Here is a 12,500-nt window from a genome sequence, read left to right on the forward strand (position 1 = left end):
ATGGGAGCTCATGTCGGTATACCTTTTTGATAGAATGGGCGATGAAGAGGTGGTTTGAGCATAGATTGTGAGGGAGTGAGCAACGTCATTTGCTCCAAGACAAATCAAGTAAATCTCCTTTACACAACTCATCACATAACTTCTAGTATCTGTCATATTACAAGTTTGATTCATAGATCTTTTTTACTTTAGAAAATATGTAATGCAATCATGTTATCTTCATACATGTAATTGTACTTGAATTTTTTTTTTAAAGAAGTGTTTTAGAGTAATAAGTTATTTATTAATGTTTGAATTATAATAATACGTGTTTAAGAGATAAACTATTTTAATTTGAAAAAAATAGTACAGGATAAAAGACAATAAAAAAATTATAAATGTAGAATAGTAAATACTAAAATAAGGATTTTAAAACAATGCTTAACTCTAACAAATTGTGGATTGCAAAGTAGTATTTATTGTAGCTGGAAAAGATTATTATTATCTAGTCTTAGGATAGTTCTTGTCCAAAATTATCACTAAACTTGTTGTATGATAATTTTGTTTTATTTTTCTATGGAATAGATTCCTAGTAGAAAGAAGTTAAACATTTTTAAAATTAGAGTCAAGTATGAGTGTATGAGAAAAAAAAGAAGCAATTTATTAATATAAAACTTGTATTATAGACTTGGTAGTTAGAGATTCTAAATTAAATATTTATTAAACCACTCTTCAAAGCTATAGTTCTTGAAATCTCACATATAGCAAGATGAAAATGGAAAGTTAGAAGAAGAATATTTATTAGTAAAGGTTTTATAGTTTTTGGGATGGAACTATTTTAGAAGAGTTAAGAGTTTGAGTAGGCTTTTTCACCTAATTCCGAAAGCTAGTTTTTGTTGGGTAGAAATAAGTGAGATTCTCGAGAGGTTTGTGTAGGCATGACATGTTTTCTTGCCACAAAATTTCTATATGGACAATGAGATCAACTCAAAATGTGTCACTTTATTATTTTGCACTTTCTTCCTTGTATTTTTCTATCCAATAATTACCAAAAATCAAAATCACACCCTCCACCCAAGTCAAATAATTGTGTACATTAGTCGGTTTCATTTTTTCTATAGTAACTATAACGAGTAGAAATTTTAGAAGTACCATTTTAAGAAAAATTGCAAATATAACAAAATCTATAACAGTGTGTTTAAGGTGGGGATTTAAAGGATTAGGAAAAGGGTTTTGACCCAATCCTTGTTTGGGCCAAGGGTTTGCAAGATTGGAGATTAGGGTTAAATAACCCTACATATTTTTCTACTTCATCTTATCATAATACTACACTCATATAACCCTTTTTCCGAATACATGTTATAATAACAGTGTACAATCACAACCCTTCCCCCAAACACATATTATCATAACACTACTATCATAATCCCTTCTCCAAACACATACTACCATAACATTGTCATTTATATTCCTTCCCTCAAACACATTTTATCATAACACTACCAATAATGACGCTAACTCCAAACACATATCATCATAATCATTTTCTCTCATAATTATTTTTTTCTCCCAAATGCACCTTCAGTGATAGACTTGTTTGGTCTATCAATGACAAATCGCCATTGATAGAATAAAAATATGGTATTTCTCCGATTAACCTTGCTACATCTGCTACTTTTCAAAATGTTACTGTATATGTTAATATTTTGAATAAGGTGTAATATAAAAGATATAAATTAGGGTAATGTTGTAAGATTACTCAAAATATGGTGTAAGATAGTAATTTGCAAATGATAGGATGGACCAAAACCTCCAAGTTCGCGCTTTTGTTTTGGAAGGTCAATGTAAGCTTTTATGTTTTTTGTCCTTTACGTATGGGGCGAGCATATGTTTGAACATATTTTTATATGCTAACTTATCTTTATTTTTTAATTTATGTATATAATATTAATCAAATCTTAACTTTATTGATTTTTTTTAGTACTAACATTTAGTGATTAATTCGTATATCTTTAGGCAATTAATTTAAAAGAAAGCGAGATATCTTCTTTAGAAAAAAGTAGTATGATATCTTATTCTCGTAGTCTCCTGCCAATTTTGTGTAGTTTTGTAATTTTTATTACAAAAGTTGTACACAAAATTTATATTTCATACAAAAATAAGTGTAATAAATTTGTTTTTAAAGATTTGGTTGTAATTAGTTTGTAATTTGTTTTAATTTTTGAAAAACTCTCATTTATTAAATGTTTTTTTTGGTTTTCATTTTTTGAAAATTAACCCACTTAATTTCTTGTTTTGTTATATACTTTTTGTCAGGTTGGTTAAAACTTGTTTGATAGTTTTGAACAAATTGCAAAAAAATCACTAAAATACGGTAATAATTACAATTATATAGTTGATTTTTTAAAAAAGGTATTATAGTGTAACTTGAGACGAGGGATTTGAACCTCTAGACTTCTTGATTCGAGTACATACAAGTGCTAGTTGAGCTAAGTTTATATTGACTATCAATTCAACTTTTAATAGTAAGAATTGAGTTTTCAACTTTATCCAAAATTAAAGTTGGACCCCTCAAACTCACTTAATTGTATAGGTTGTGGGTTTTATTTGAATATTCTTAAAATTCTAGGGATGCGATTGCTATTTCTAAAAATTGTATAATTAAAACTGTTATTATTACTATTAATGTTTCTTTTGGACTATTGGAACTTAGAAGGGTAACTTCTGTCTGTGCTTAGCTTAAATCCCCTTGTGCCACCGTTAGTTCATATCATGGTAGAAAAAATGGATGCATATAAGAATCTGAAGAATTGATGTCAAAAGAATTTTAGATCAATGGTCGTTGAAACTTGAGAATTGTTTGCTTCTTCCTCTTCTTGCAAACTCGCCCGTGGAAATTTAACGAAGCTGCAAGATCTCTGTGCCAACCTCTCTAGGCCATTGCTTTTGTTTTCATCCTTCCATGGCCTCGTCCGGCTCCGGAAACTCAATTCCTGCACCAGGTTCCTTCACTTTTCTATTTCTTCTAATTTTTATCAATCTATTTTCTTTGTTTCTTTGTTTCTTTCTTTGTTTGTTTGTTTCATTTTCTTAATTCGATATAACGATCTTTGACGTGTTCTGGAAGTTCGTTATTGATCATTTTGCGTGCATGTGTTCACTAATTGCAGAGGCTGTTCAGATTTTAGTTTCATCTCTTGCTGATGAATCGCCTGTAGTGAGGGAGGCGTCCATGGCTTCGCTTAAGGATATAGCTACATTGTATTCTCTCTCACTTGTTGTCTTTAGCTGTTTGAATCTGGTTTCAATTATAGTTAGTTGTGAATTGGAACTTCTGTTGCAATATTAGGAATCCGCTTCTGGTTCTCGACTGCTGCTATGCTGTGTCACGTGGAGGACGCCGGGTAATTACAGTGTTTACTTCTTCGTTAGTCATGCTTCATAGGAATCATAGTTTGGTAGTTAATCGTTTTGTTTCATTTTTCTTTATTGAAATTGTGTTTTGAAAATTCGTCATTTTCAGCGTTTTGGAAACATGGCTGGAGCTTTTCTAGTAATGTCATTCGGAGTGCGAGCCTTGGACGAAGAAGATGTTGATCCAGCTTTCATGTCCAAGCTTGCAAAGATTTCAACGACTGAGATAATCTCTTCCAAGGTCTTTTTCATACTGTAGTTGTTGGTTCGGTTTCTTTTATTTCCAATCTTTTTGGTTGTTACATTAGGGTGCGTTTAGGAATTTCAAGTCATAAGCTATTTCCAAAAGAAGAAATGATTTTTTACTTGGCTTGTAAATATATTAATATCTGAAATAGAAGCTTCAATTTGGAAACTAGCACTTTCATTTAGGAGTTGACTACTGTAACTTCACAATTGCAAGGTTAGTACAAAATCTCATGGTTTGTGATACTTTTCACTTTCTTGTTCTTAGCGCTTTGTTTTATCTTCCTTATATCAATATTAGAAATCAGGGCCACAACTGTGCAATCTATAGAACAAATCTTGTTCAAGTAAGGTCGTTCCTTATATTGATATTACAAGAAAGCATCATGACAATTGACTGACACTAACCAAACTTTTGGTTATTTGAGAAACATGGAGTAGATTTTGTGAGTAAAGGAAGAGTTATTAGGTGACAAAAAGTGCAAAGATCCAATATTAGGAGGGATAAACCTGCTCCATTATTGATAGGTACTTGATTACCAGATTAACAAGGAGAATTGATAGCAAGATTTGAATGATCACTTATCACATGGCAAACATGATGATAAGTATTTCTCAGAGACCGGAGGCCACTGTGGCAAATGTGTGAGTTTCGTCTTTTAATGCTTGGGACTTAAACCTTCGTTGTAACCTAACTGAGATGGAGATTTCTGAACGAACTGCATTGTCGCATCACTCGTCCTCTGTTGGATTATGCCACTCTTCTAATGCCTGGTGTTGGGCTCTAGATCCATCTACGGTTTTTATTGTTAAAGCTCTTATGGATGTTTTGGTGGGTGCTATGGATAACTATTTGTCTCATTTTTATGCGGCGATTGGGAAAGATTGTTACTCTAAACAGATTAAAATTTTTCTTTGGGAGCTTAGTTTGGGTGCCATCAATACTGCTGATTGTTTGCAGCACCGTATGCCTTATATGTGTATTTCTCCTTCATGGTGTCACATGAGTCACCAACATGCTGAATCTCCTGTTCATTTGTTTCTACAATGCCCCTTTGCTGCCAACTTTTGAAACATTGTTCTTCCTTCTTATTACTTTTTTTTTTTTGGAGTTGATGGGGTGAATGGAACTGACGACTCTTTAGTGATTTTTTCCCACTCTTAACTGTTTTATGGAATTAATTTTTTCTATGGCTTTTTCTTGATGCAAAACAAAGTACCCTTTTACTCATTACAACTTAACCTTTTTGGTACTGACTGGTGTTCTTTGATGTAACCACCTTTTGGTGTTTGGGGTTCTCCCCTGATTTCATATATCAATGAAATGTTTCTTTTACCAAAAAAAATCTTATCACATAGTTCGTTGCAATGGAATCAAAATGCCGATTGGTATCAACATTAAGGTTAGGAGCAACTATTATAGCTGGGCTGACATATTTGAATTCCAAAGAATTAAAGGGAAAAGTGAAATTAGACATAGTCTCAATAACTAAGAGGTTATGGGCTCAATCCATGGTGTCCACCTACCTAGAAATTAATTTCCTACGAGTTTTCTTGACACTCAAACTAGGATCACGAGGGTTATACAAAGAGTGTAAAGCATTTGCCATTTTGTAATGTTCTTGTGTGATCAAGTTAGTTATTATTTTATTGTCCATGATGTAGGAGCTTAATACTGAGTGGCAAAGAGCAGCTGCACAGCTTCTTGTTTCGATAGGCTCACATTTACCTGACCTAGTAAGTTTGCTGTGATTCATGTGGTTTATGAGTTTTGGGGTAAATATGGTCAGTGTATAATTTTTTCCCTCACATTAAATTATGTTGTTCAGCATAAATGGTTGCATTCAATATCATGTAGCTACATATAATTACATGACTAACATTATAACTTGTGGAAGAGAGGACTTTGACAAAATAGGATCTAGGTGTGATCGCTTAACAAAATGGATTTGGAAACATTGGTCAAGCATACTTTTGTGTAAATGTGCAGTTACTTTTATAAATTCATCCCCTCTTCTTCTTTCTCTCTTTCTTAATTGGTTGCAGAAGTTTTCTCATTGAAGTCAATTGAATCATTTAAAGATGATTTACTGAATCTTTCTGGTTGTCATTTATTTTGCCTTTGTCCAAGCTTCCTCGTGACAAACTATTTAATGTCTGCCAAATAATTTTATAATTTTGAGCTTCCAACTTGGTCAGACAAAAACCATACAACTACATCATATCTTTGTACAAATATATTTGTGTGTTTGTGTGAGTATGTGTACTCTGTCAACCTTGGATTATTTATTGATCTTGCAATAACTAATCTATTTTATGGCGATGTGGAAGATGATGGAAGAAATATATCTTCATTTGGGAGGGCCTAGTTCTGCTTTACCGGCCATGGTTCAAATTCTAGCAGATTTTGCTTCTTCTGATGGTTTGTCAACAACATCATTTATTTATTTATTTTGTACTTTCAGAACTTTATTTTTCTATAATGCTATTTGATTACTTTTATAACACGACTTTTTGTGATTTTACTCTTTATTAAAGCCTTACAGTTCACGCCGCGACTAAAAGATGTGCTTTCCAGAGTTCTTCCCATCCTTGGAAATGTTCGAGATGCTCATAGACCTATTTTTGCAAACGGTTTGGAAACTTTCCCTTACCAAAAAAGAAGATATGATCTTAAGTTTGACCCCAAATAATCATCTTTTTACCATCTTCAAGGTGGATTTCTTTTGGGGATGATGTGGATTGGATTGTTTTGCTTTTCATTTAATCAAGGAATTCTGTATTTTGATATACCAAAGCATACATCTAGGTTTTTATTTATTTTTAATTTTTAAATATAAATAATAATACTTATTTTTAAAATTTAAATATAACAATAAATTAGGACTTGCTGGAATGATCAACATCATGGTCTAACTCCCAGCCTTTTGTTTGTGGTTTTAATCTCCAAACTTCTTGTATGTGGTCATTAACAGGGCATTTTTTAGTGACAATGGCTCTTTTGAAGACACCTAAATGTTGAATTCACTCTTTTCTAGTGACAATGGATTTTCTAAGGCACCTAAATTTTTATTTTTTCATTCTCGATAGAAAAGGTTTTCTCATCGTCAAAGAACATCATGTGAAAGCATGCCCATTTTATTGTTATCACTATCATCAATTCTTCTTTTCTGCTTGCCTTTGTAGGAAGGAGCTCTATAGAGGGGGAAAAGTGATATTTTGGAGTTTTTTCTTAGAGAATAGGGAGGGGGGAGTATGGTGGGGTGCAGGGGGTAACTAATCCATCTTCCTGTTTCAAAATTCAAAGAGTATATTTCTGCTTAATTTAACTCTATTATTTAAAAAGGATTGAGGTCAATGGGTTGGATGCACTTGACATTTTGAAATGTTAATGTCAAATTACTACAGATTGTGAAATTCATTTTATTCTTCACAATCAACTATTAGCACTATTAGTTTTACCCAAATCGATAAATCTTGTGAAAAACTGTTGATTATTATGCGTTTCTCTTCTTGCTGTCTCCCTGTGACACATTCTACTTATGCAGCAATTAAATGTTGGTGTCAAGCTGCTTGGCAGCATAGTGTGGACTTCCCTTCACACTCGTCGATTGATGGTGATGTTATGTGAGACAAGCTCTATCATGCTCCATATCATTTTACATTCAATATTTCAATTATAAATGTTTGTTAAAGAAACGGTTCCTGTCAAATTGCAGGTCATTTCTGAATTCTGCTTTTGAGCTTTTATTGCGAGTTTGGGCTGCTTCTAGTGATTTAAAGGTTAGAAAATGGATATTTTGCTTAAATAAGATGAACACGTGTTGATACTTATTTCACTTTTTAGTAGAGTCAAAAAATATTTTATTGAATAATGTTATTGCCTTTACAAAATAAGATATATTTAATTTCTTACTGGATACAGACAAAGTAAACAAGTGGCAACATAAAAATCAAGTCCCCCCTCCCCCCCCCCCCCCAAGAAGAAAAAAATGAAAATAGTCTCTTTTGTATCCCCTGAAAAGTTTTTCCTCGAGTCTTTGACATTAAGGAATGAGATTAATTGGGCGTCTTAAGACTTACTGGAATGGTTTTATCTATCCTTTGTAATTTTTAAGTTGGTAATGGGTTATTATTTTTTCCTACTTTTAATTGCCTCTCTCTCACTCCCTTGTGGATTTTGTATATTTGAGCATTGGTCTTTTTCATTTCTGGTTTAAATTTTTTTTGTTGGTTTTCTTAAAATGGCTGGTTTGTGTTCTTGGTATTGGGCCCACCCCACTTATCAATGGAAAGGGTTCACACACCCCAACAGTAGCTCCAACCTCCAAGTGACAGTAAGGGTTTTCATTTGTTGAACTTTCTACTTGAAAGTTTGAAACTAGGACTTCGGAGAATTTCACCCAAACGTCAAAAAGCCCTTACAAACACTCCATGTTAGGATGTAGGTACTTTAAGCTGCGTTGTTCTTGCAAAGATTGCTTAATTACAAGGGAACTACCTGTATGATATAAATTCCCCATCTTTTGCTTGAATTTTGTCCCTCTTGTTAACATTTTGTCCATCTTTGTTTCCTTTTCTTTTTTTTTCTTAGATATGAAAGTGTATCTTTATTACCATTCCATCTTCTAAATGCTATCTTCTTTTCTGTCTGTGTGTGTTTGTGTTTTTTTGGCTTAGGTTCGTATTTCTTCCGTGGAAGCATTAGGTCAAATTGTCAGTCTTATTACTAGGGCACAACTGAAGGCTGCTTTGCCCAGACTTATCCCTACCATATTGGAACTGTAAGATAAATTGAAGTGTTAAAGTAATAAAGGCTTGTTTAGAACTGTTCTGGAAAAATAGTTTCTCTCTTTAGAGTACCAAATTCTTCGAAATTAATACAGTTCACCACAAATTTTTCTCTTATTTCTTTTATAACTTAATGTTTATTTTTACAAGTCGCTTAATTCTGTTCTAAAAAATTTATTTGAAAACAAAAGTAAAAACCTGCTTTTGAAAACTATCGAAAAATAGAGACGAAGAGAGGACACAAGGTCTACATGGAAACCTTAGTACAGGGAGAAAAACCCCGGTATAAATATATATATATTTTTTTCAAATAATAACAAAGGTACAAATGGGAAATATTTATAGACAACACGAACCTAATTAAAATAATAAAAAATTAGGACAAAGTAAATCTCAACTACCTTGGGCTTTCAATATGACCCAAGCCCACTATTTCTAACCAGAGCAACTGTGCAACAACCTTATAAGTAAATATCTTATAATGGCTATACTATACTGATAATTGTTTGATCTCTTTATACCTTGCTCATCAGATATAAGAAAGGCCAGGATGTTGCATTTGTAACTACTTGCAGTCTGCATAATGTCCTAAACACTTCTTTACATTCAGAAAGTGGCCCTCCTCTCCTTGACTTTGAGGTAATGCGTGTTATTTCCTTTCCACATTCATTTTGTACATTTTAACATTTGAGGTGTGCTTTCAAGTGCATTTGGCAATTAATGATCATCCTGTTCTCAAGAAAAAAAGGCCATCAATGTATTTTATTCATTCTCCCACTTTACTTAGTCTCCTGCATTTTTCCTTTTATAAACCTTTAAAAGTATATCAGTGTTTTCTTTTCTGCTATTTCTGTAAATACTTTGACACTTTTTTCTATCTGTGAAAATTTCTCATTGTTCATTTTAAAAAAAACAACTTTTTATGGATTGTGTATGGTGTATAAATTTAACAAGCAAGTCTTTCATGCATTTCAAACAATTAAGTTTCTATTCATGCAACTTTCTTGAAGCGAGTTTAAAAAGAATTCTGATTTCACATCCACATATGTATATTCTTAATCTGCATGGTGTGTCTCACTCTATAACAGAACTCTCATGATCGATTGTAGGATCTCACAGTGATTCTGTCAACACTTCTCCCAGTGGTGTGCGTTAATAATGAAAGCAAAGATTCTGATCTCTCAACAGGATTAAAGGTATGACCAGCAACAATGAATGTTTTCTTGACCAGAAATAAATTTTCATTGAGAAATGAATACAAACAAAGGTTGAGGATACGAGGGTGAGAAAAAGAAAAAGAAAAAGCAAACAACTATCTCACAAAGGAGAGAAACAACCAGATTAGTTAAGAATGAACGTGAAGAAAACCAGATCCAACAACAGAAAGAAAAATTGAAGAGAAAGAGGGAGGATAATGGACTATGCTTGCAGACAGAGCAACTGTAAAACTGGAGTATCTGTCTTGGGACACAGTCCATTATTCTCTCTCCCTCCCTCCCTCGTTCTCTCTCTCATGTTTTCTTGTTTTTGGAATATCGTAATCTAAACTATAAGACTTCACTTTCAATTGACTGGGGAATATTGTAATTGAAAATTCTCAGAGGATTTTTGTGACTCTTTCATGTTTTTTGCCACATATTTTAGGAATTTATCAATTATCAATCTGGTGTACTTCAAATTTTTTTGTAGTTCTTTGAGTGGGTGTTTCCTCTACACCAGCCTCTTGGCTGTTTCTTTGGGATGGTTTTGAATATTATTCCGTTTCTTGTCAAAATATTTTTTTCCCTCTCACATTAAATTATAGAATATGAGGTATTGAGGTTTCTCTGCAAAGGCATTTCCTTCTCTTTCTGTTTCTCATCCATAATATTTTGAATTCATTTCCTTCTTGGCAATCACTTTTGTTATTTGGATTATAATCTTGTTTCCTCTGTATGCAGACATATAATGAAGTACAACGTTGCTTTTTAACAGTTGGCCTGATATATCCCGAGGATTTGTTTATGTTTCTCTTAAATGTGAGATATTTACCTTGTTTTGTGGAGTTCCTGGAAAAACTTAGTTTTCAAATTCTTATACCACATAGAAACTTCTTACAAGTAAATATAATAAAGTTAAAATTTACGGAAAACCGACTGTAATCTTGGGAATTTTTCAATTAGAAGATCTAAAGTATGAAATAAAAGGAAAAAAATAATGTATAACTAAGCAATAAAAATTGATTAAAATGTAATCTATATAAATATAACTTTTTTGTTGATAAAAATGTACATTTTGCATAACAGTTATTTCTATATTAGCTTGGGAGTATGCATTTTGGGTGCTACAATTTTGGAACTTCTTGAGTTTTAATAGTTCGTTTTACTTCTTCTTTTTTTCATACTCAGAAATGCAGGTTAAAAGAAGAGCCTTTAACTTTTGGTGCTCTTTGTGTTCTGAAGCACCTCTTGCCAAGGTTTTTTTTTGCCATTTTGACCTCCTTATATTTAACCAACCATTTAGTCATCCTTTTGGTTCCTCATTTGTCTTTTTTATTATGATATCTCTAGGTTATCCGAGGCTTGGCATGGTAAAAGGCCTTTACTCACTGAAGCTGTTAAGTCTTTACTAGACGAACAGAATCTAGGTGTTAGAAAGGCACTTTCAGAGGTATGATGTTGTGTGAGTGTGTGTGTGTATTGATTTTTAAGAACTTAGGAAATGTGCTATTCTGTTCGGTACTAAAAATGTCTATTACTTTGTAGTTGATTGTGGTAATGGCGTCACATTGCTACCTGGTTGGTTCATCTGGCGAGATGTTTGTTGAGTATCTTGTGCGCCACTGTGCCATCAAAATTGATAGAAATGATCCTGGAGCCTCAAAGGAGTTAGCAGGGTTAAATGGTGGTTATATTCCTTTTCAGTACAAGAGAATGGAGGTTCACATACTACTGTATAAATACCACCATTCTGTATTTTATGTAATTTATAAATTTTGATTCCAAGATGTTACTACGTGTAGTTATTATTTCTTTTATTACACTTTTGGTTCTTTTAGGTGAAGATGGGGACAGTTTCTCCTGTAAAGCTGAGAGAAATTAGTGAAAAAGGTCTTCTTCTACTGACCATTACAATTCCTGAAATGGAGGTATTGTGCTGGAGTTTTATTCCTACGTTCATACGTTCATTGATGAAATTTCACTCTTTCTGCCCTCCTTTTGAGTTCACCCTGTTTCTCGTTTCCTTCTGAGTTTAATCAAATATTTTTCCTAACTTACACTGCAGCATATTTTATGGCCCTTTTTACTGAAAATGATCATTCCAAGGAGGTATACTGGTGCAACTGCAACGGTTGGTCTTTCTGACACCTTTCTTTTATTGATCTTACGTAGGGATTTTTTTTCTTTGCATGGTTCTACGTTCTTCTCAATTGTAGAAATAGGATATGTATGATTGCAAATAAAATAAAGTGCTTGTCCGGGACATTCTATTAATGCCACTGCTGCAGGTCTGCAGATGCATTTCAGAATTATGCAGGCATGGATCTTATGGAGATAGTATGCTAAGTGAATGTAAAACCCGTTCTGATATTCCAAATCCTGAGGTAACTGCTAAGTTTCCCTCTGGTGTTTAATTTGGTCCATATTACGAGACTGTTAACTTGAGTGGTTACTACGTTTTAGGAACTTTTTGCTCGCTTAGTGGTTCTTTTGCACGATCCTCTAGCAAGAGAGCAGTTAGCAACACAAATTTTGACTGTAAGTGTTCACACTTTTCTATGCACAACCGTTTTAACTTCAACAAAAAACGAGGTATAGGATTTATGAATAAATTCCAAGAAGGACGAAACTTGAGTGAATGCATTATACATGAAATAGTTTATTTAAACTTACACTGCTCAATATAACTGTAATCAAATCTTGAAGTTGGTGTTTTTTTTTTAAATATAAAAAAATGGAAACAAGACTTTTTCATTGAAATGAATCTAATGTTCAAAGTACAAGATACAAAGCAAAAGGAAACTTAACAACACTTGAAGATACAAGACCATTACTATACCAGTTGTGATCAAATCTTGGCTGGTGTGTTCT

General features: G+C 33.0%; 1 protein-coding gene across 1 annotated transcript in view; it reads left to right on the forward strand.

Annotated features, from left to right (window-relative positions):
- Window positions 1-2,709: 2,709 nt before the first annotated feature.
- LOC101204719 (protein SHOOT GRAVITROPISM 6) overlaps window positions 2,710-12,500 on the forward strand; it is a 32,957-nt gene continuing 23,166 nt past the window's right edge. Inside the window, exons 1-20 of the mRNA XM_011659377.2 lie at window positions 2,710-2,981; window positions 3,150-3,240; window positions 3,329-3,383; window positions 3,503-3,634; window positions 5,305-5,376; window positions 5,971-6,061; window positions 6,178-6,273; window positions 7,188-7,266; window positions 7,359-7,422; window positions 8,320-8,423; window positions 8,964-9,069; window positions 9,540-9,626; window positions 10,371-10,448; window positions 10,818-10,885; window positions 10,980-11,079; window positions 11,175-11,348; window positions 11,468-11,557; window positions 11,695-11,760; window positions 11,918-12,013; window positions 12,093-12,167. Coding sequence (XP_011657679.1) covers window positions 2,942-2,981; window positions 3,150-3,240; window positions 3,329-3,383; window positions 3,503-3,634; window positions 5,305-5,376; window positions 5,971-6,061; window positions 6,178-6,273; window positions 7,188-7,266; window positions 7,359-7,422; window positions 8,320-8,423; window positions 8,964-9,069; window positions 9,540-9,626; window positions 10,371-10,448; window positions 10,818-10,885; window positions 10,980-11,079; window positions 11,175-11,348; window positions 11,468-11,557; window positions 11,695-11,760; window positions 11,918-12,013; window positions 12,093-12,167 — 1,764 coding nt within the window. The 5' untranslated portion in view covers window positions 2,710-2,941. The remainder of the gene's footprint in view (window positions 2,982-3,149; window positions 3,241-3,328; window positions 3,384-3,502; window positions 3,635-5,304; window positions 5,377-5,970; window positions 6,062-6,177; window positions 6,274-7,187; window positions 7,267-7,358; window positions 7,423-8,319; window positions 8,424-8,963; window positions 9,070-9,539; window positions 9,627-10,370; window positions 10,449-10,817; window positions 10,886-10,979; window positions 11,080-11,174; window positions 11,349-11,467; window positions 11,558-11,694; window positions 11,761-11,917; window positions 12,014-12,092; window positions 12,168-12,500) is intronic.

This window comes from Cucumis sativus, chromosome 6 (genome assembly GCF_000004075.3).
Source record: "Cucumis sativus cultivar 9930 chromosome 6, Cucumber_9930_V3, whole genome shotgun sequence".
Classification (NCBI taxonomy): Eukaryota; Viridiplantae; Streptophyta; class Magnoliopsida; order Cucurbitales; family Cucurbitaceae; genus Cucumis; species Cucumis sativus.